At 39.9% G+C, this 24252-nt stretch overlaps 1 protein-coding gene across 1 annotated transcript in view; it reads left to right on the forward strand.

The window, feature by feature from the left end:
* The first annotated feature begins 13130 nt into the window (after positions 1-13130).
* The window catches only part of ZNF277 (zinc finger protein 277), a 34593-nt gene continuing 23471 nt past the window's right edge, over positions 13131-24252 (forward strand). The window contains exons 1-3 of the mRNA XM_009327640.1: positions 13131-13319; positions 16801-16889; positions 18885-18967. Coding sequence (XP_009325915.1) covers positions 13261-13319; positions 16801-16889; positions 18885-18967 — 231 coding nt within the window. The 5' untranslated portion in view covers positions 13131-13260. The remainder of the gene's footprint in view (positions 13320-16800; positions 16890-18884; positions 18968-24252) is intronic.

Here is a 24252-nt window from a genome sequence, read left to right on the forward strand (position 1 = left end):
TTCTGATACAGGCCAGGATGCCATTGGCCTTCTTGGCCACCTGGGCACACTGCCAGCTCATGTTCAGCCGGCTGTCGACCAGCACCCCCAGGTCCTTTTCCACCAGGCAGCTTTCCAGCCACTCTTCCCCAAGCCTGTAGCGTTGCATGGGATTGTTGAGACCCAAGTGCAGGACCCGGCACTTGGCCTTGTTGAATCTCATACAGTTGGCCTGGGCCCATCGATCCAGCCTGTCCAGGTCCCTCTGCAGAGCCTTCCTACCCTCGAGCAGATCAACACGCCCAACCAACTTGGTGTCATCTGCAAACTTACTGAGGGTGCACTCGACCCCCTCGTCCAGAGCATTGTAGTAGTAGCAGGTTAAAAGCTTTCTCTTTATCCCGCTGGTATAGAAGCTTTATAACTGGATATGCCATCTGTTTCAACCTCACAAGCTGGTATGTTATGGTGTGGCTCTGTCCACATTAACAAATAATAAGGCACAGTAGATAAAGACAGTTGGTGCCGCAGTCCCTGCAACTATATTGCACGGTTTGGCATTTTTGCTTTGGTTTACGTGTAGTCAGCCTTCCCACACCAAACAGCCTCAATGTGCAGGTGTTTCAAAGCTGTCTGAAGCAGTACCCCTTGGTTTAGACCCAGATGTCTCTGCTAGGGGTTGGGATGCGTTTCATACGTGTCTGGACTCCAGACAAATCTGGTTCACGTGCACCAAAACTGCTCTCTAAACCCAGCCAATGTGCAAAGCAGCTTAGAGGATGATCAGGGACTGCAGGACTTGTGTGGGTCAGAGCTGTGCTGAGAGGTGCAAGAAGAAGGACAGGGCTGGTGGGTAGTGCAGGGAAGCGTGGCACGGCATCCCGCGATTCAGGACCGCTGCCAAAGTTCATAGCATGTGCCCCAGGTCAGCCCTGGCAGTCCCGCAGTGGGAGTGCACAAGACTCACAGTATGAAAACAGGAATGGTTATGAAACGAATGCATGCAGTAATAAGTGATACTGCTGTCACCGGAGCATTTTGCTAGCATTTGTCTTGACTAGTGTGCCAGCACTGAATTTTATTATGACTCAGTAATGCATGAATAAATGAGATAGAGCTTTTTCTCTGAAGGCTGGTATGTAACAGAAAACATCCTGCTTGAGGTTTTAATTCGATTTTGTCTTATATGGGATGAAAACATGCAGCCTGTGTTATTACTGTACTAATTTAATGTTCAGGAGTCTGCATGTATTTATACAGTTAGCAAAATGTTACCTGAGAAACATAAACAACTTGTATCACTAATTCTAACATTCTAATTCTGTTTCTTGAGGAAATTAACTTCAATTATTTTATCATCCATGTCCATGAGCCACATTAGCAGTATCAGTTAGTAAGTGTATATCCTACTTAAGAAGTCAAGATCTGTGTCATATCTTTAATGAATGTGTGAAGGACAAGAGAAGTAAGTCCAGTATCACAAAAATACTTATTTCAAACTCCGGGACAAAGTGAGAATATGCTTATAGAAATTTGATATAGCCTGCTGTGAGATGTGCCTTTGTTCTGTAAGACATTAGTATTTGAGCTCTGACTTGAAAATACTTTCTTCTGAAAATAATTTTTAAAAATTTATTTATAATGAGTATAGATAGTGGATTATTTGAAGTACAGTCCGAGCTTTGTTTTCCTGAGCTAAGATATCAATTAGGCTGAACTGTGTTGATCCACATCACTGCATGCTATAATGAACTGTCCTTCTCAGCCATTGTTTTTTCCAGTTTGAATACCAATTTATGGAGGTTTGATTGTAAAAGTAGAAACAACTTCTTTTGCTACTCTCCATCTGGAAAAGTTCCAGTTCACCGAGAAAGCAGCAACAGACCACAGAGCTTCTAACACCACAGGGCCTCTTCCTTGTACTGATTCTTCATTAAGTACAAAATTTGGTTAAACGATTCAGCCTTGAAGGCTTTCTGAGTATCAGGAAGCTCCTTCAGAATACCTGGGAGAGATTTCAACCTGTTCTGTCGGTATGAAACCCACATACATCAGGTCCCCAGAAATGGGACTTCTCAGGATGCACTTCAAGGTTAGTTCTAATTTATATGAGTCTGAAAAAAATTGAAGTGACATTTAAAATGAAAATTTCACGCTATTTTTAGTTGTTTTTCTCAAATAGTTGCCTTTTTCAAGGAATGTCTACCAGTGGAGAAGAGTTGGAAACCCTGTGATGCAAATATTTTAGTCAGGAGCATGGTAAAAATTCCTGTCATAATGACATGAGGGTGTCTCATAGGAATGGCTAGAGCAGGCTTTAGGTTTTTAAAGGAAAATCACACAGACTTTCCTTTAGTGACAGAATGTAAAGCGATCATTTAAAAAGACCACTAGGCAATCCTTTTAGCATCCAAGAGGATAAACGTGCTTGGGAATTGAATCCTGTTAGAGGAAAAGGGCAGGTGACGAGAGAAAAGATATGGAAAATCCTTGTAATAATGAATTACTGATCTCTACTAAATAATGATAACAAGAAGTAGAGAGTGAACTAACACGTTTTACGTAGCAGTGCTGGTATAAAAGATACTAGGCTTCGTACAGTAGTTGTTAAAGGCACCGCAAAGATAAGTTGTAGCAATGAAGAAGTATTACTATCCTTATTAAACACAGTTAAGGCCTCTTCTTTGTGGAACAGCTGTCACAATCACAGTAAATGGAAACTAAGACATGCCTGTTTCCAGCTTGCTAATGTTTGCAGAGGAGTCAGCGGAACAGTGGCAGTGGTAACATACACAAGTGCTAAATTTGCATACACATCTTTCTTTGTGACACCTTCCAGTGCATATTTTTAAAAGTTTTAAAATGACAGTCTTGATCAGCTTGGCACAAAACTGTGCTCTTTTTTAAAAGTAGTTAGTCTTCATGTGAAAATAGCAGAAATTTAGTCTTTATACCTCAACTTTAAAAGAGCATTGTTTATGCTTTATTATGATGCCTTTGATATGCCTTTGTATTAAATAGCAAGTTAAACAGAAAAAAGCTACTAATTTTTATTAATTAGATTTGGGTGGTAAGTTCAAAAGAAGAACCTAAATGATCACTTTTGTCCTTCCATTTCAAATTCTTGTGTTGGATATTTTCTTCCTCTTCTTTGTAATTAAACATTCTGAGTTTCAGGCTACATAATTACCTTGTTAATCTTCCCGGATAATAGGGTAAGGTTTAATCATTGCTTCTTAATCCCTGATTTTAGTACGTGACATGGATCTCAGCTCTCCATGTCTACCATGTCATGTGATCACACTAAACAAGAAAAGTTCGGTATTGTTTACTTCAAAAATATCTTTTTTGTTGAAGTGTCCTATTATTCTGGAGATCAGTATAATAATTCATACAAGCCTAAGAGACTCATAAATATAAATTTTTAAAATTAAAAATTTAAGTACAGAGAAAATGTCAGTGAAGACCACTGAGTATTGAGTACCACTTCAGAGTCATCTTGATTTGCTTTATTGCTTTTCTATTAAAAAAAAAAGTGTAGACTGATATAGTTCTTTATAGATGTTCTTTAAGACAGCCTCCATGTATTTATGATGTACAGTTCTCATCTTGCAAATACATTGAGGTGAATAACAAGTCAAGTAGCATGCTGAACTGAGTAAGATTGTTCGCGTAAGTAAAATGTTTGCACAAATAAATGTTTGTAGAACTAACCACGAAGACTGCAAGGAAAACTGCATCCAAAGCCAAAATTCAGGAAAGGAAAAGCTTTGGGGAGATCGTATGACAAAGGTAAAGATAAACAAGTGTTCTTGGAAGGAGAGCGCTGCGGGATGAAGGGAGACTGATGGCTGGTGGTGTAACTCATACACGTGCCACATCTGTACTGCGGGGGTTTGGGTAGCAGGCGGGGAACGGAGGGAGGGGTAGAAGGAAATTAGAATTAAGTTTTATGGAAAATCGCATTAAGTAATTAAACTGAATTTGGTTTCCTGATTGCTGTCACACCCATGAGGAGATTTGAGTGCTGAAGGTGTTTAGAGGAGGAAGACTCTGGTAAGGGCATCCTGCAGGAGCGGGCAGAGTGGGGTTGGAAAGGAAGCTTATAGCCACAGGCGTGGAAGACCGGCGTGCTGAAACTCGAGAACGTGTTTTGGCCATGGGAGTAATGAAAAACTGCATACCTGTCGCAGTGCAGCTCATAGGGAATAGGCACGGTCTGTCCTGTGAGCCCAGAGCAGCACCCGTAGGGGGAGGGAAGCAACACAAGTAAATCCTAAGGCACCTCCAAAGGAATCAGTAAGAATTTGTTGACTGGCAAAAGTCGATGAGAGTGGATGTATTAAGACTTGGGACATATTTTGAAGATGTTGCTGAAATCAAGGAAGTACCTGCTGTAGGTAGAGTCCAAACTACAGCCTTCACTGTTTAATGAAACAGCAAAGCAGAAGTTCTGCTATTAATTAATCATCACATGGGTTGTCACTTGTGGGAATTACTGTTGCTGCACATTTTTTAATTCCAACTTTTGGACAGGGAAGGTGGGGAAAAAATGGGTAAACATACATTCTTTTCATAATTAGGGTAAGACAGGTTTTCCTAGTTTTGGTAAGAGTGGGAATTGGCTTTGTATTTTGAATGCGATACTGCCATTTCACCCTTTAGGTGTTCTGTGAACAGATATGGTACTAATTTTGCTTAACAACAGTCATAAGAAATCAGAGTAGCTCTAAAGGGTGTAATAAAATTATTCAAAATTTCATACTGAGTTAGATAATATCATTTCATGTTTGTGACCAAGATATCAAACCCTGTGTTTAGTTACGCTAATGAGTCCGTGCTATTTACCCAGAAATGAGGTATTATGTGGCTCTGAGCTTGCACAAAACCTGTCTGTAGTTTGTTAAATATTTATAAATTGCATATTAACATCAGCACTTAAATATTGTTATGAATACTTATTAGGGTCACTTTCATCAGCATGTGTGTGTCCCTCTGAATGTGAGAACAGTGTTTTTGCTCTGGTGTTTATTTTTATTGATGTAGGGTTTTGTCTTTCTGGGCTTAAGCAGAAAGATGATGAGCAGTGGCATATACCTGCTGGTGAACTGGGCAATAACGTAGTCTATTATTTAAACATGATCTTATTGGCAAGCACATTGGTTTTGTTTTATTAAAATTCCAACACTTCACATTTTTATTAATCACTTTCCCACTCCTTCTATTCACTTGTATTCTGATGCCTGTGCTCCGGTACCCATAGCAACACTTGTTAATGCTAATGAAACTGCAACATCCTAAGCTCCCCGACAGAGCAGCCCTGTTAAATATGGCTATTAAGCACAGTTGTATTTCTGTTAGTTCCAGCTCCCAGCAGGCACCTGCTCTATAGAAACTCTGTCCTGAGATATTAGGATTTGGTAACTCACAGCTTTTCTTAAAACTGTCATTTGACTAGAGTAAAATTCTCATATTCCCAGACAGTGGATGCTACAGAATATGTACGGTTTCTGTAAAACTGACAAGGTTTAGCTGTAGGATTAAGTACTCTTTTGAAGTGCTCATTTGCATTCAATGAAAAACTGGGCAGGGTTGAGACTGACTGATCTTGGGGGAGGCTACAGGATGTGTTGTCTCCTAGAGCATGTGGACATTTTAACTAAACATCATTCATAGTGTGTTAACAAGCAGAAGTAATAGCTAAATAATTCCTCATGAACTCAGACTCAATGATAATTCAACTTAATAGAAGTACTTGAGTGCTTTAATATGTACAACTAGGAAATTGTTATGTACATTGATTCTTCTTTCACTAAGGAACATATTTGCATGTAGTATTGGTGACGATGACAGGGTGTTTTATTTCCATTATTCTGAGTTTTGTTTTTGAATACTGTTTATTTGGCAAGTCATTAGTCATCCATCTTTCATACTCTAGAAAACAAAGGAAAAATCCTGTAATCAGTGTAAAATCTCTTCCAAGAATATGACCACAAATTAGGGAATGCTGCTATGCCAACAAATAGATGCTGCAGTGCCAAGGCTGCAAAACGGGGAAGCTGTCATGTGTGTATTTCAAGTGTCAAGCCGGTGCTTCTCGATACTCTTTCATTATAGCTGAAAAAAACTTGAATACTAGACAAATCTTTAAAACTAGTCATTTCCCGAAGAGTTTTAAATGCAGCACTGTTTTGTGCAGAATTACCTATAGGAATCCAGCTTGGTTCCCTAATGTACCGTATCTGGGGGTTTGGCCATGTAATCAGTGTGAGCTTGGGGGAGGGTGCTCACCCTTTCTGTTTTCCAGTCGGCATCTGTTATGCTGTTAGTGTGGAGTGCCAGGTTTGCTAGGTGTCTTTTGTTTTCCTGTCATTCTTTCTCCCCTTTGTTCTCTACGTGTCTAAAAACCTCAGTCTTTTACTCATTGTTTAGACTCCTTTATTTGCCTGTATATCTTTGTTGCATTCATTTTTGTTTTAGGATCATTTCAAGTTCTTGTGCTAATCTCCTTATAATATTAACCAGCTGTATTAATGAGATAATAAACCAGACTTGTTGGTAATGAATTGATTCATTCAACTACTGGATTTAATTAGAAAGACACTTAACATTCCAGCAGATGTTCTTATTTTGTTTCATTATCCTTGTGTTACCAACAGTGGGCTTATAAATATATACTCTGCATGTCTATATTTACATAATACACTCTTCAACCTAAAGCCTTGTTGTTGCGCCATAAACTGCAAAACGTGATGTGAAACCTGTAAATATGTGTCTTAAGCCAATTTGTATTAATTCCTCTTTCATCATTTAATTTCTCAGACTACATGCAGTCTTGAATTTCCAGAGTATTCTTCATCTGATAATAAAATGCTTAATCTTTTTAAAATGAGTTAGATTTCTTCCCTAGATAAAACCCCTTGTCTTTGGACTTGTATTACCTCCTCTCCTTCTGGTCGCGTGACTTTCATTCCTTTTTATCTGGTGGCAAAGCTTCAAAAAGAAGGGTACGGGTGCCCCTCTCCGCAGCATTCCCTGCAGACTGATTAGGGAGTTTCTCGCTCAGCTTGCTGGTTGCCTGCTGGAGGGATCTGCTTCTCCCTGAGCTCTGGCACTGGAGTCACGGCTGCAGGTTGCACCCCGGGGCCAAGCCATGTGAGTTAGGAGTTGTAACAGTGAAGTTATTTTGTTGATCTGAACCCCAGTACCTCCACTTTCCAGTTAGAGAATGTAATTTATGCAGCAGTGTTCAACTTGTCCCTAGATCTAGTGAGAGCACACAGTTCAGATGTGCAACCAAGAAGAATTGAGCACAACAGCTCTTACTGCATTTAGTGTGTTAGGTATGCCTACGCTGACAACAGTAGGTTTTGTGAACTGAAGCCGGTGCTGGATGTCCTTGTTAGAAAGCACAGTGATAAAATCTTACTGTTTTCTTTTCCTTTGTGTGTGATGCTTTTGAAGGAACCTTGCACACTTTGTAAGGCATGCTTTTATGGTAAAATTACATGAAGCAGCTGAGGCTGTTAAGCTGAGAAGACAGGAGGAAGCTGACATGAGAAGAGGAACGTCCTGTTTCATCTTGCTGCTTCTCGCCGTGCCCTCCTTAGTTTGCTCTTGCACTTGGTGGACTCCTCTGTGACCATTTTCAACATTATTGAGCAAAAAAAAAGAAGTGAGTAGTTCTGTCTGGTTAAAGAGCTGCATCAACTCATCAAAGGATTTGGCAAGCGTAGGAGCCAGCACAAGCAGAAGGGCAATCAATAGTAGATGGTTAGGAGTGGTAGGATAAGGTGGATAAAGACAGGGTAACAAGACATGCCTTCGCTTCTTGGCGGCAGCAAGCTGTCACACTGGCTAAACCATCTCTGAGAATTTTGCTTTTCACAGCTCACCTTCAGATGCCGAATCTTTCCTTCCTTTTCTTTCTGATACTCACGTCTATTGTATTGGCCATAAAATTACACGCATATTGCTTTGTGATAATTGCATGTGTGATTGTGCAGGTAGAGTACATTGCCTGTACTGTTATAGTCTGTATTATAACTGTGTGGGTGTAACGTTTACTTAATGTGCAAACTGACATTAGTTTTGAGTTGAGAACAATTGTATTTGAAAATAAAATGTTCCAGTAAGGAAAATGAATCCATTTTCAGCCTGTTGCTTCATTAGCTGTGAAGTTTAACTAGTCCATATTATAACAACACTTAAAATAAAATAAAGCCATATAATTTCTATAACAGGCAGCCTTTTCTTTTATCATTTTCTTTTATCAGTGTTGTAATGGTGTGTAGAGTTCTGGTGCAGGGATCAGGTTTCCATTGCACTAGGTATCCTATGGGTGCTTATAACAAAAAATAGTGCTTATTCTAGTTCTGAAAGTAATTTGTATAATCCAAATCATTTTCTATATCATCTCGTCAAATGTCTTCAAATTATTAATTTTATTTTCCCCTGAAGAACTGAGTATACTTTTTAGTCTTTGTTTTCAAAGAATATATTCCTCTAGTCTCTTCTTTATACTAATCTACATTTTTTAGCTCTGAATTAGCTGTAAAAGACCACAATTTTATCTATCCTGTTAAAGGTTGAACAACATGGTGTCAACTGTCAATTCTGTGAATGAGAGAGGGATTTTCTTAGTTCCTGAGTTCGGTGGGCTTTCTGTGAAGCCTTTGGGATATCTGTTTGCGTAACAGTCGTGCTGTTTTTCCATTAGGCAGAGGAGGAAAACTCAAGTGCTGACAGGATGATTCGGCAGAAACTTAATGGATGGTTTTTATAGGACCCTGTTCTCATAGGGAGCTAGGTCTCCTGTGCTGTTCACCACAGACACAAATAGGAAGGGGGTTAGGTGGTAAATTTTGCTGTTAATACACTTTTTTTTTTCCCAAGGGGTAAGCAGGAGGGCCAACTGAAGCATTGCAGAAGAATCTCATGGTATTTGAGTGAACTGGACAAAAAAAAGTGCTATTCAGTGTTAACAAATGCAGAGTAGCACACATGGGAGTGAACACAAAGAATATGTCCACTGTCTTGTACATTAACACCTGATTCACAACTCTCTGAGACTTTGAAATCACTGAATATAATTCAGTGGTTAATTCAATGATCCTAAAAGCAAGCAAAATGCTAGGAATAAAAAAGAGATAGAGAAGAGACTGAGGAAAAACTGCACTGATTTAGAAATCCATTTTCTGCCACACTTGGGGCGTTTTCAAACCAGCCCCCGCCTCAGCACATGAAGAAGGGTAGAGTAGACCTAGCCAAGAGCTGAACAATGGCAACAAGGAGTGAAGGACCCTTAGGAGAATGTGAAATGTTGCTGCAGGTTTTTGTAGGTGTTAAAGACCGACAATTTCAAACAGTGCTGAAACAAATCCATGGAAAAAAGAAAGCCATAGAATGCTGCTAAACTGAGGTACATGTACAGCCTGTGACTTAAACTCTCCACCCTCAGATTTCTGGAAGACTATGCTATTTGTGTGATTACTGTTTGTTTACCCCATTTTTATACACTTCCCTAGGTAATTGCTTCTTGCCACTGTCAGCCAGGGCACTTGCACTAGACGGATGTTTAATCTGACCCTGTGAAGTCATTCTTGTGGTAGTAGATTTTAAGAGAAAAGGTCGCTGCTTTTCCCTCATTTTCAAGTGCCTCTGCACGTGGGAGTCCTGGTGGAGTCCGAGAACTCGATCTGAGTGTTTTTATTTCCCTGTTAGCCCTTAGGTGTGCTTTAGTTAACAGCTTTTCTTCAGTACCTGTGGCCACTCTGCTCCAAATATAGCATCAAAATTAGCTGCTTTTGCGGAGATTTCAATAATATGCTTAGCTTTATTTGTACTATTTTGATGTTTGCGTTATGTGTTAGTCCATTAAGTGCTACGCTAAAGGCTGTGCATCTTTGTTCAGCTTCATGCATTTATTCTCTTGTTCAGTGTTTTTTGCAGCAGATGAGCACAAAGATATTTTCATGGATTCTTTTTTCCCTCACCTCCTCCTTTAAGTGCCTTTGAAATAAATTGCATAAGCTTCTGCAATTGCCACACTGGTCCAGTAGTCTCTATTTAAGTTCTTCTCTTTTAGTATTAGCTACTCTCTTTGGGCAGCAAAAAAGGCAGCAAAAAAATCTTCACCCCAGTTTGATCCTTCCTGCAACTCACCGCTACAATTAAAGATTAACAGCTCTGTTCTTCCAACCCAAACAATTGCTATTCCCGAGTACTCATGCTAAATAACTGTATTGGCTCCTTGTCTAAGTTGAGTAGCAGTTCATGCCACACACACCTACCTTTTGAAAGTTGGTTTGTTGATGCAGATAGGCACTTGTTTATTTGGACTTCTAAATGTTTAAATAGGTCATTGCAAGAGACCTAAACCAAAAACGAACAAAAAGCAGTGTAGCTGCTTACTGGGCACAGCTGAACTGGCTGACAGAGTGTCTTCTTAGTTCTCTTGGCATCAGTGAGAGTCAGCAATTGCAAAGGAAATTAAGTTGCTCTACTTTTCTCAGTAAACATGTTTTAATGATTCTTCAGGCTACAAACTAATACTGACTGTAAGAATGCACAAACCTAGAGTCTTGCAGGTAACATCAGTTTTGCTTGGGAGAGCTGACCCTTTCATGACAATTGCTCTAGCACTTAGTGTAGCAGCTGCTGTTCTTAAAGTAGGAAAAAATGGAACAATTTATGTAATGCCAGTTTAATAAAGAAATGTCTGGGGGAAGGGAATGGGCTGAAGTGCAGGTAAAATTATGAGAGGAAGAATGTTCGATTGTTAACAGCAGTTGTATTGCTCCAGGTAATGCCATGCTCTGTGTGCTGCCATCTCTCCACGCTGCTTAGTTTTATGGGATAAACTGAATTCAGTGTAACCTGACCATCAGTCTTCAGCCAAGTCACTGCCTTTCCAGGAAGTTTTATTTTTCAAATGTCGTAAGTAGAAGCCTCAACAGTTGTGCAGGGCAGATATGTTGTTCCAGGAGCAGTATGGAACTGATGAAGCTGTATTTACTATGGTTTTGTACCCTTTCCCACCCGTGGCTCCCAGTAGCTCCAGCTTACCCTCTGTCTCCTGCAGCACCCTCATCGGGCAGGCATCAGCACACACTGTGCCTGCTCTGGAGCACTACATGTCCACACTGGCTGGCCAGCTGCTGCTGAACAGCATGTGCAGAGTCCTTTTCCCCTCTCCGTGCCTCTTCCTTTACCTGAAATTTATCACGGAACTTTCAGGAATTTCCCAGGTCTATCTCTGCAACTGCAGCCCTTCTTTGGTTATTTCAAAGTCTTGGCAGAGGATGGGGAGGAGCACTACTTCATTAGCTTATTTTCCTAGGGAAAAAAGCTAAATGGCTATGATTTTTAAATTATTTTTCAAGTTTTCCATGTGGACAAGTTATCCAATTGTCAGATTTGGTGTGCTTGCCAATATATAATACATACATGTGAATTTTGTAGGGTGAAAATTGTCATACATTGATTCTTCTATCTGATAAATATTGTTAATTAAACTTCCTTTAACCTTACACATCTTAAAATTCCTGTGTGACAAAATAATAGGCTTGGGAGAAGGCCTTTTTCTTAATTCTTTTGATATCTTCAAAAACCAAAACCCAGGGGGTTCTGTCTGAACATCAGGAAACACCTTTTTCACTGTGAGGGTGACCAAGCACACAGCACAAGAAGGCTGTGGAGTCTCCATCCTTGGAGATACTCAAAAGCCATCTGGACATGGTCCTGGGCAGCTGGCTCTAGGTGGCCCTGCTTGAGCAGGGGGATTGGACCAGATGAGCTCCAGGGGTCCCTTCCAATCTCGGCCATTCTGTGAGTCTGTGAAATTTCATTTCTTTACAGAGGTGTTCATGTCATTGCAGGAATCTGGAGGCATGGAATTTATTCTCCTGCTGCACAAATTAACTTCATATCACAAGAATCAAGGAGACATGATGTTTTCTTTTCAGTTTTCATCCTCAGAGTGCAGGAACTATTGGGGAGCTTTTTCTGTTTGCTTTTACTCTCCTTTTGCTATCCAAAATTGATGTAGCTAAAATCAAAGATATATACTGAAATTGGCATTTGCTTCCAAGATAAACCCTTACCGAAGACTGAGATATGATTTGTTTGGAAAATGAATACCATGGTTTATTTCTGGACAACTGGAATTTGGTTAGGCTAATGGGGCCAGCTGTTGAAATCTGTTGGTCACACGGTGTTTCTTAATGAATTATATTAATTTATACCAGTGGAAGAGCTTATGAATTTACACTGCTGTTGTTTAAATGGGGGACACACATAGACCCTGGCTCAGTCTGCTTGTTTGCAATACCACTGCAGTACTGTGCAATCCACCCACTTCTTGAACTACGAACAGCAGCGAACCTGGAGAACATCAGCCAGTGACTCGCCTCTGTGTGCTGTCATTTGAGCAACCTATATCTGGCTGGTGCAGTATAGTAAACACGGGCCATTGACCTTTCCACATAGGGCATAGCTGGCCCCTCCTCAACATCTGTACAGCTAGGAAATGTTTCAGTGGGCATAAGCTGCCATGTGTCAGTAATCTTTATCAAGATTAGTCTTTTCCTTTGTCACAGAATAGTAAGTGAGATGCTAATGGGAAAAACAAAGGCAAGATAAATGCATACAGACCTTCAAGAGTCAATCAGAAAATGATAGAAGTATTGTGCAATAAATAAAAGTATAATTAGGAGAAATTAACATACAAAACAGTTTGTGCTATACAATCTAAAGCCTTCCTGATAGTATGAAGAATGTGGCAAAGAGGGTAGCTTCATTCATATCAACAGGTAGACTAGGTAGTGAGAGGAAGAAAAGTAGATTTCTCATCATAAAACTTCCTTTAGTAATAAGCAGAGCACTTGTGTCTGTTTGACTTGGTGTCAGCTGGGAGTTTCAGTTGGAGCAAATACTTGAGAACTGTCCTGTGCTAACCTCCCACCGTCCTTCTTGGAAATAATGCAGTCAACTCGTTTCCAAGCACCTTGTTGCTGGAGTGATTCATGCAACAAAACTGGGACCCAACAAAACAGGTTTTACATCTACTGGCTAAAAGTACTCCAAGTGATGTAGATTTATTCACTTAGTCAAAATTAATTATTCGTTTTATTTATTTTAGATACAGAGTGTATTTTGGAGCCTCTATCTCTGCCAGAAAGTCCAGGTGGTGTTGCTGCTGTAGAAAGTTCTCCCTATGTGCCTTGTATTTTCTGCAAAGAATGCTATCTCTTAGCAGAACAAAACCAGCTCCTGAAGCACATGATTATTGAACACAAGCTCGTCATAGCCGATGTGAAACTGGTTGCAGATTTTAGAAGGTAAGGGTTTTATTGTTTAAAATGAGTGTGTATGTGATATTATAGAAAGCTTCAGAAAACTAGAGATCATCTTTTTAAAATACTTTAAAAAGCAGTGGGGTGTTGTGGGAGTATTTTTATTACTTTCTTGATGAGCTTTTTGTTGCTAGATTGTAAGGTTGTTTTCCCATTCCCCTCCCACTCCCCAGCCCCTAGGTGTTGCTGGGACCAGGGCACTCAGTATTAGAATACAGGGCAATTCCTGTGTTAGACATTCTTTGACATATCCTAGGGACTTCTCAGGTCCTGTCACTAATCAAGAAGTTGTGTACAAGCTAAAAAGCTGTTTATTTTTTAAAGCACATTCTAGACAATCAACTGTCCTAATTTCGGATTTTATTCGTATAGGATAAGACTATTTCTACCACTGTACGATGTCCTAAAGCTGCATATTGTACACAGAAGCTGCTCAGTACAGGATTTCTCACATTCTGGGATGAAATTCATTTGCCCTATTTTAAGGATGCCAGTATTTCCCCATAGAAATCACATTTAATCCTTAACTATACTTTACAGTACTGTGATCTACATACAACTGTGACTCCTTCTACAGCTGTGTCATTGATCATCTCAGCAGGGTCGCATTTGGCTTTCTCTCTCTTAACTTCCTCCAGTAGCTGGCATGGCCCCAGCTGGCTTGTAACTTCAGAGGCTAGGCACTTGCTTGGCATTTTGCTTTCACACACAGCTATGTATGGGCCAGGCAGTAGGCTAGACAGTACCTGCCAGTTTGTAGATAGTTATGTTGCAGTGTTTAAATGTTAGCTGGATAATTTCTCAACTAAAAGGAGTTTTCTGGTAGGTCTTCTGTGATCAGTTACTCAGCCAAAGCCGGTAACTTGTGTCTATTAAGATACAAAAAAAAAGAAATATTAAGATGAGATTTAGGAAGAGAAATGTAAGCCATATAAATCCTTATTCAGATGTATGAGCTTAACGTTGCTTAAAATTGAAAACTGATACTTGTTTTTGTTTGGTTTTATGCCAAAAGACGGCAGAATAAGAATGCAGTGTTCTTTGGAGATAATGCTAGTTTCCTCAGATAAATAAAGGGATCAGAGCTGCTCAGTCATGGACCACCAGTTTAAGTGTGTTTGGGGGATTATTCTGTGTTAATAGAAATGTATTTTAAAATCACCTTTTCAAGAAAATGTCCATTTAGATTCTTTTTGCTGCTAATGCAATTGGAAGGTAGGCAAATCTAATAGAGAGTGGCCCCAGGATGTGAAATGATGGCGTTGTTACTCTGAAGTGTGCCTTCTCTTATTTACTGTACTGAATATCAGTAAAATAGTCTAATACTAAGCACAAAAAAAGGAAGTATAGTCTGAGGTGTTAAACTGAAGTGTGGAAAATACAGGGAAGCAACTATGAAAACGTAGGGGTTTTTTTATACTTATCAATGAGTTACAATCAGTCATAGGGTTACATTTCTTGACAGAACTACAAGAAGTGGAGAATCCAGAGAAGAGCAATGCTAATGGAAAACTTTTTTTTTTTAACTTGGAAGAATAAAGATAAGTTGGCATTAGGGCAAGATGAAGAGATAAGGGGAATAAGCTTCCACTGCATGACTGGACATGATCACTCATGGACACTGATCACTCGTTCTCTCTCCCTGGAAGTATGACAAGGCATTGGCTTTATTTGATCATTGATTATTTGGGTTAAGTCTTATGATACAAAATCCCTTAACAGTAAGCTTCATGGCACAGACGGTTATGGTTAGGTGAGTTTGTCTGTGTGTTCATTTATTTCAGTGCAGGGGACAGATGAAATGACATCTTGAAATCCCTTCATTTGCACATTTATGTCCTAAAAGCTCGAGGTTGGCTTATTCTGGAAGACTCGCTGTTCTGTGTAGCAGCAAGGCTGTTTCCCTGTGCATTATAAGCAGTGGAGTAAGCGGGGGGCAACAAAACGCTCACCTCTCACTCACTGACATCTAATGATGCCTCTGAATGAGCTTCAGCCGTGCATGCTGGCTTCACTGTGCTTAGCTGTCTGCTTTACCGGAGGTTAATCCTCTCCATGTCAAAGTTAGCAGAAACAAGTATGCGCTGATTCCTTGGCTGCTGCAGTTAAAGTCCTCATATAGTAAGATAGATGGTAACTAGAGGTAATATGAACCACCATGGGATGTCATAGCTGTGGCAAGTAAACTTTTAGCTTGCACAAGTGTTAAAAGCTGCAACTATTTAGGAATGTCCTCATAGTAGTCATACCTGATCTTTTGTGATTCTTTTCCTAATTTGATGGCATGTCAATAGGAAGCTGTCATTGAATAGTTAGCCTTTACCTTACCGACTCTCACATGAAAGGACGAGAGGAAATGGCCTCAAGTTGCGCCAGGGAAGGTTTAGATTGGATGTAAGGAAAAATTTCTTTACTGAAAGAGTAGTTAAACATTGGAACAGGCTGCCCAGGGAAGTGGTTGAGTCACCATCCCTGGAAGTATTTAAAAGACGGGTAGATGAGGCGCTTAGGGACATGGTTTAGTGGGCATGGTGTTGTTGGGTTGATGGTTGGACTCGATGATCTTGGAGGTCTCTTCCAACCTTTAATGATTCTATGATTCTATGATTTATACCACGCACGTGAGTCATAAGTATAAATATAAACATGCACTTAAGCATTTTCAGATTAGTTTTTTGTAGTAAGATTCTGAATAATTAGCACAAGGATTGCTTGCTTCCCTTCATCATACAATTGAAGGTGATGATTTCTTCTTGGTTAGACAGTGGCTTCTAGTTCAGTGGGAACCTAATCTCAGTTGGGGTCTGTTAATGCTGCTATAATACAATGATAGTACAAGAGTGTTTCTAAACAACTGTAGTTGATGGGTTAAATCTTTAAGATGTGTTTAGGGCTTTCCGTATTCTGTCTGCTATCCCATCCCCAGGTGTTTGGGGACTTCATTTTTCCGTCTTTCTAGTTGTCTGCCAAGCTACAGCTTTCACTGTAACTCCACAGGAGACCTGCCAAAACCTCGCTTTTGACAAGTTGGTGTTTCTACGGAGTTTCAGATTGCTGCCTGCATCTTGCAGAACACAGACCACAATATTTTGAGAATTTGAGAGTACTCTGTAGTATATCTTTTCAGTAAAGATGCATCTGAGTGGCACTTCGGTCTGAAGATGTGAATAGGTCACAGTGTTTATGTAAAGCTTAATGCAAATCTTACTGGGTTCTTCTTGAGTATGCAAGTCTTATTGAGTTCTTCACTTTGACAGGATGGTTAAACCCAGTTTTAATGAAGCTGAATGAATTTAATGAAGTGGAAAACTAGATTAAAGGAAGAAAAAACAGAGACAGGAATTAAAAAAAACCACAAAACACTGTAAATAATTTAGAGGATGGAAAAACCAAGAGATGATCAACTGTTTATTAAACTTTTTTTGAGTTTCCTTTTTCACTAATCATGTCTCCCTTGTTTTTACAGATACATCTTGTACTGGAAGAAGAGATTTGCAGAACAGCCCATCACAGACTTTTGTAGTGTGATAAGAACAAATTCAGAAGCTCCATTAGGTAAGTATGCTGCTTGCTTACTCTCTGTTGGCCAGGTCATGTGATAATTTCTGGCATGTACTGCTGCTTTGATCAGCCAAGTGTCAAGTAATCTGACACTAGGTCAGAAAACCGCAGAAGTAATGTTTAACTCTTAACCACGTATTTAAACTTACCTTTTCCAAGGATTGCAACACGTGCTTCAGCACTGTGCTGAGTAAGGATGAGCTCAATACAGGCTTAAATGCGCTGCCGAATTAGGGCCGGTTGCAAATCAAGGCCTAGAAGCAGTGCTGCTTACATCATGGCTGTGGAAGCTTTGGTACCCACTGCATAAATAATTGGTGACAGTCCTTCCAGAAATGTGGAGAAACATTCCCAGTGAGCTGTCTTTTCCGACTTCACCCTGTCCACCACCCCCACTGATGACACTAATTCTTCCTGGACACTGGGGCCACAATCGCCCTTCCTTTCCCATGCCACAGTGCTTACTGCCTCAGGATTATTATTAGGAGACAATATCTTCACGGTAAGGGTACAAAGACTGCCATTTTCTGGGCTCCAACACGAGACCAAAGACCATACTTCACTGTTCTGCTGCGTTGGTGTAGTGGGACATTCCATCATAAGGACAATGATGACTGTGCGAAGGAAGTGTTTTTCTCAGAAGTAGCTGATGCATTTCTTTGGCTTCCCCTTTTCTAACAGAAAAATGTAATTTACCTAAAAGCAGATAATAAAATATTAGGTCTTTTCTGCATCTTTAATTCTCCATGGAGAGCTTAAAAGACAGGAAGAAATGCATGCAGCCAGTGTCAGAGATGGGTGGAAGGTGAAAACTGAGTACAAAATGGATGAAAATAAATTGGTTTAATTATTCAAATTAATTTTAAGAAAAATAGTCCCAGAAAACATGAAAATCACTCCAAAGACCATAATTGCAATTCTCTTACATATGTATGTTTTTGCTTCTGAAATTTTAACACTTACCACTCAGTTTGAAAATTGCAAATTAAGTGCCTGAATGCCAGAGCTTGCCAGAATTATAAACCATCAATAGCCCTTCCAGAGGACAATGAGAATACTTCGCTGTTTGTTTGTTAACAAATTTGTTAATTTTAATGGCTATCTCCTTCAAATTTGATAGCTCCGAAATCAGGGGGTTTCTCTTCTTCACACAGGCTTCTGTATGAAAAGATGGGAAAGGCTGAAATGTAGCAAGTTTAAAATTGTAAAAGACTTAATAATGGTCACTTCAGTTCACCAACCACATAACCCTTTGATTAATAAATGATTAACTTTCAAATGCAAAATATTTTTGTAAGTGTTTTTATATTTTCTTACATGCTGAGTAATTTTAAGGTAATTCATTTGAATAAGATTTGTTTTACTATTAAATTGGATATGAACATAAATAGTAAAAAGGTTTGTAAACATAAAATGTGGGAAAAACATGTAAGTAGAAATGTAAATTAGGCAAGTCTCAATGCGTGTTACTAAACAGTTGTGGTGCATATCTGCAGACAGAACAAGATCTGATGGTAAAAGGTAATGTGATCGGTCAGGGTGAGGGGAGGGTATACCAAATGATGATAACTACTGAAAACTGACAATTACTTAGGGAAATAACTGAAAATCCCACATGCAAGATAAAATTAAAGGTGATTTCATGTTTCTTTCATGCTGACTTCATACTGTAAGCAATATAAATGATTAAAATTGCTTTATGACTCCAGAAGAACCATCATAAAAAAGAATAAAGCTGGTAGTGGGGAAAACCTATGCAAGACTTTTGTCTTTGTACTGCAATATAAATGATGTAAAGGTCTTCTAAATATGTATATACAAATATTTAAGCATGTTTCATTAAATTATGAAATTAACTGACTTTTATAGATTAAAAAAACATTCTTACATTCTTAACACATTCCAAAGGTTTAGCAAATTATGTGCCAGAAATATTCAAAGCAGCTGCAATTTCCCATCCCTTACCCACAATTCCTAATCTCTTAGCAGAAGAACAGGACAATTATTTTCTTCTATGTGATGTTTTACCAGAAGACAGATTACTTAGAGAACAGCTTCAGCAAAAGAGACTGGTAAGAAATTACTGTTGTTTCATTTTTTGAGGTAAATGGTTCTGTAGCATGATATATGGTAACTTAGTGGGCATTTTAAAGTGAAAGCATTTTTTGCTAGGCTGCAAAATTCTGAATTTTTGTATTTTTTTAAGCTCATTTCCCTAGCTGCTGCACAAACATACACAAACTCCTTGTTTATAGATTTTTCATTGGAATAAATTTACAGGTTGTGTGTCAGTGTTCCACACGAGTGGAAAATACACCCAGAGCACTGAAAAAGGATGAGTGTGCTGAACATTTTTCTTCTTGCAAGAATCTGCAATGCATTGACACACTACCTTTTGTGTAATAATATACATGTAGCGAAATTAGCAAAATAAAACTCAGTGTGCGAAACTGTGAAAAGGGAAGGTGATACTTATTTACAAAATCTTCAAGCAAGTTATTTTTGTGCATTCACACTCTCTTACCCAGATTTCCTTAATTCACACTTGCATACTCACAAGCACCACGGTGCGTGAGTGGGGGAAGTCTGACCAGTATTGTTTCTGTGAGATGCAAAGGACAAGAAATGCCAGCTCTTGAGTCCTCATGAACGGCTCTGGTTCTCCTTGCTTGGTGATGGCAACCTAGTACTTTGGACGGACCTCTCATATCTTTTAGGAGTTGTCAGTTCTGAATGGGTGGTCCTTCATGTTAAGCTCTTGCTGACTTCACCTTCATGAGTCTTAGTCCAGGTTGCTGACCACTGGGGTTTTTTTGTTGTTTTCGTTTTCGTGTTTGAAATACACATCTGTAGTCTGTTGTTGCTGTTGGGCTAATTTAAAAATGAATGTTACGTGATACATGGCAGCCTTGTTGCCAGTCTCCTCATGTTAGGATGCAGGGTCTTCTGCTGGCAAGTCATCTGTACTGTGAGGTGTTAAGAGTGTAGGCCTTATGGTCTTTACATAAATACCTTCCTCAGTTTACTGCTGGCAGCTATGTCCTTGGAATTGTCAACACAGGCCTTTTAACCCTTTGTTATGCTGTTTCTTCTGATATGTTTCTGTTACAAGTCTGTACATACACAGCATGCAACAACACCTTAAATCATAAGCATTCAGAACGAAGGAGATGCTTACAAAAAACAAATCCTATTCCCCAGGAAAATTGGGATTGGCAGGCGAAATCCATTTGATTCAACTACCCTGTGAGTGCTGTTTCAGTTTGCTGGCTAAAGTAGCGTTCTGCCGCTCACGGCACATGACTAGTGAATCCCCAGAACCTGTGGACTATGTACAAGTTTTACACAGCTCTCCATAGGATCCCACCTCCTGCAAAGGAGAACTGTGGTAGTTCTGCCACTGAGGATTTCCCATGGAGTTGGAGTTGCCTCAGCTGAAATCTTCATTCCTGTGTAGGTCCATTGGATTGGCATGGACTCAGAAAAAAGCAGCTGATGCACTCATGCCTAGCATGCTACTCTTCCAATTCATCATAAGAGAAGCCATCCTGGATCAGTAAAAAGGGTTTGTCTAGGTCAGTATCTTATCCTTGACAGCAGCAAAGTGGCTATGGTATTTGCCACCTTCTGATCTGGTGGTGATTCTTTCTCAAAATATTCTCCTAGTCTCCAGCAATTGGCAGCTCAAGAATTTCCTAATTCAGCAACATTGTATCTGTGTTTACTAACACAATAGATTTTTCTTTCACGAACCTCCAACTCTGAACCCACACAAACTTCCAGTATCCACAAGTTCCTGCAGCAGAGTTGCACAGCTTAACTACACACTGGGAGAGAACCATGTATTTGGTCCTTTTGAACCTGTCACCTCACACCTGGCTGGTTTTTGTATTAGAAGAGGTAGTGAACAATTTGTCCTTAGTCTTACCTAAACCATTCATGATTTGTCTCCTGGTTTATCTGCCTTACATTATGTCTTTCATTAGTCATGTGCTGAAGTGCACCCTCACGACAAAGAAGGCCAACAGCATCCTGGGCTGTATTAGGAAGAGTGTTGCCAGCAGGTCAAGGGAGGTGATCCTTCCCCTCTACTCAGCACTAGTGAGGCCCCATCTGGAGTGCTGGGTCCAGTGCTGGGCTCCCCAGTACAAGAAAGATACGGGCTTACTTGAGCAAGTCCAGCGCAGGGTCACAAAGATGATTAAGGGACTGCAACATCCTTCGTACAAGAAGAGGCTGAGAGAGCTTGGACTGTTAAGCCTGGAATACAAGGCTCAGGGGGGCATCTTATCAATGTGTATAAATACTTGATAGGAATGAAGAAGAGGGAGTCAGATTCTTCTCAGTGGTGCCCACCAACAGGACAAGAGGCAATGGGCATGAATTAAAAATCAGGAAATTCCTTCTGAAAACAAGAAAACACTTTTTTACTGTGAGGGTGGTCAAACACTAGAACAAGTTGCCCAGAGAGGTTGTAGAGTTTTCATCTGTGGAGATATTCAAAACACAACTAGACACAGTCCTGGGACACCAGCTCTAGGTGACCCTGCGTGGGCAAGGGGGTTGGACTAGTTGCTCTCAAGAGGTCCTTTGCAACCTCAATGATTCAGTGATTTGAGGTTGAGGATACTGTCTATTTGGTGGTTCTTCACTGTGCATCATTGTTGCACTTCTCTGTACCTTTTCCAGTTTCCTATAATCCCTCTGAGGTTATGAAAGACATCTTGAATATTGCATGTGGGCATGCAGTGTCATAATGATGTTCGTTTCCCAAGCATTTATGATGTTGTTTGTGGCTTTGAGGAAGGAAAGAGAGTCGTGATTGAGCATGCAGCTAATGTTTTCATAGAACTCTCTATTGTAATAGTAACTCCTGGCTGCTGCACACTGGACTGTACTTTCTCTTTTTTTAAAGGGCATTTGTTTCTGGTTTTGTGGTGTTTTGTGCTATGCAGTCCTATTCCAACTAGGCCTTCTCTCTGCTGTCAGTGTTAAGGGAGTGCGGAATCTGTTTGCAGGTGAGCCATCTCATCTCCTCTGCAAATAGACATTTCCTCAAATTCAGAAAAGAGTGCAGGATTTAGCCCAAAGCTGGTTTTGTTTACAGAGTAATTAAGTTAGAAAAGAAGGAGGTATGCATTCTTATTATGGTGTGAAATAGCCTTTGCTATTAAAACTGTTTTAAATATCAGAATTGTATCTTCAGTTTTTGCAGAAGGATCTTGTGAAATCAAGCTGCAGCTGTAGTTGGGGCTAATGGAGTCACCGCTTTAGTTACAGCAATAAAGTCTGTTTATTTTTTCATTTCCTTTTGCTGCAACGTGAGTGTTGACTTGCAAGTTAAATAGTTATTTTGCTTTGCAAAGTCTTTTACCTCCAGACAAGTCCAGCAATTAAGAGTGAGCTGGCAAATGGGCTCATGTGAGTTACACAGAATAAAGACCAGAACTATACAACTTTTGGTGATTTTTCTGCAGCCTTTGAATCCTAACTGCTGTCTCCAACAGCAAGCCCAAACAAGGACAAATGTTGTCTTTAAAATGTGCTAGCTGAAGCATTTCATTTTGCAGTTTTGAGACTCCAGTTCAGGAATATTTCAGGCTGTATTGCAGCAGGGGAGCTAGCCAAGGTGGATGTCGTGCAGAGACATTATGGTGACTGTGATGTATTGAGAGAGGCCAAGGAATGAGCCTGAACTAGGTTAGAGAGCACAGCTTGCTGAAATAGCTGACAAGGCTATGTAATACAAAACAGATATGGTCTTTTGGAAAAACAGTCTTGACAATTCGTAGTTGTGAAGCAGTACCAGGCAAGGAAGTCCTGGTGGCAAAACTCAAGATACTAGGAGGGGCAGTGTCAGTATAAGCCACTTGGGCTTATCTTTAAGATTTTTCTAAAAAAGATAAAAACCCCAAACCTATTTTTTGAAAATACACACTTCCTACCACAGCGTTGACCTTATCTTGCTGTCATGTTTACAGCTATTCTCCTGTCATGTGACTGGTAGTTTAGGTGAAGAGGCTACTCTTCACCTTCACTCTTTACTCAGGGTAAATAGATCCTGAAGAGGAGTCTTCACCAAAACTGGAAGAGGGACTCAGCTATACTGGCTTCCCAGCTGTATGATCCCTAGTTTGTCACAAGCTTAAGCTGAGACAAGGTTCAAGAAGTTGAAGCTATGCACTGGAAGGGATCGAGATGCTAGCCTGATTTAGCGTAATGCAACATTAGAAGTGCTTACAGAGTAGCTAATAATGTCAGCATGTTAATACCCACATCTGAAATTCTACAGGTCCTTCTTTAGCTATGTTTGGTATTTAACTGCTTTTCTTAAGCACTCTGGAACCTTGCCCATCCTCCATGGGTTTTTGAAGACTGTAATGACTCTTGGGTAAATTCGGTCAGATTTTAATACGTATAACATCCATCTATTAACCCTCTCTTACCCTTTTCTTGTCTCAGTTCTTTTGTTTTAAATGCATTTCATTAATGGTTGTTGCATAATTAACCTTTCCTGCAAAGACTGAAGCCCTGAATATTGCAAGCATTCCTCTTTGGCTGTGTTTGGTCTATTCCTACATTAAGTGATGGATGTCTGCTTTTCTTTGCTGTTTATTTCTAATGTATTTGGGGGCAGGGGGAGGTTGGTTTTTGCTATTCCATTTTACTGTGTTAGCCTGTCTCCATCTTCTTTTGGTTGTCTTAGTTCAGACAAACTTCACCTTTCTCATGCTTCAGCTTGGCAGCCTGTGGTGGTACATGTCTACTGTAATTTCAACCCTCTTTCTTTTCATACATCTTTGCACAGTTACTTAGCTTTCATCATATCATGAAACTTTTCCTCCCTTTTTTAATTGACTCAGCTTCCTGAACAAGCTATAAGTATGTCTTCTATGTCAGTGTCAATACCTTTCAAAGCCTGACTCGTCTGACCTGTCATTGATTACAGCCTCTTCAAGTGCAGATTCTAGCCTGTATCCCTTCAGTAGCTGAGTCAACTCAAGAAGAGGAGTGGTAGGGAAGAGAGGAAGAACCTAAGAGCAAGTGGGACAGACAGCTAGGGGAACAATCCTTTATAGTCGTCCCAGTTAGTTATTCCCACTGTTCACTTCGAACTCAAGCTCTGCAGACTAGGCTGGAATCAAGTATAAGGTACAGAGAAAAACATTTTCTCTATTCCTAAGAGGCAACTTGCCATACAAAGTAAGAGTCAGGAGAATGCACCTCAGAGGTTTCACAATAAATTTATAACACTCGTATTACAATCCTGAGACTTTTGCCAATTCATTATAATGCCAGGTAAGTTATAGTTTGGTCTTTGTACTCATTCAGTCTGCCTAGGATCTGTGGTTCAGCA

The sequence above is a fragment of the Pygoscelis adeliae genome, unplaced genomic scaffold (genome assembly GCF_000699105.1).
Source record: "Pygoscelis adeliae isolate BGI_AS28 unplaced genomic scaffold, ASM69910v1 Scaffold113, whole genome shotgun sequence".
Lineage (NCBI taxonomy): Eukaryota > Metazoa > Chordata > Aves > Sphenisciformes > Spheniscidae > Pygoscelis > Pygoscelis adeliae.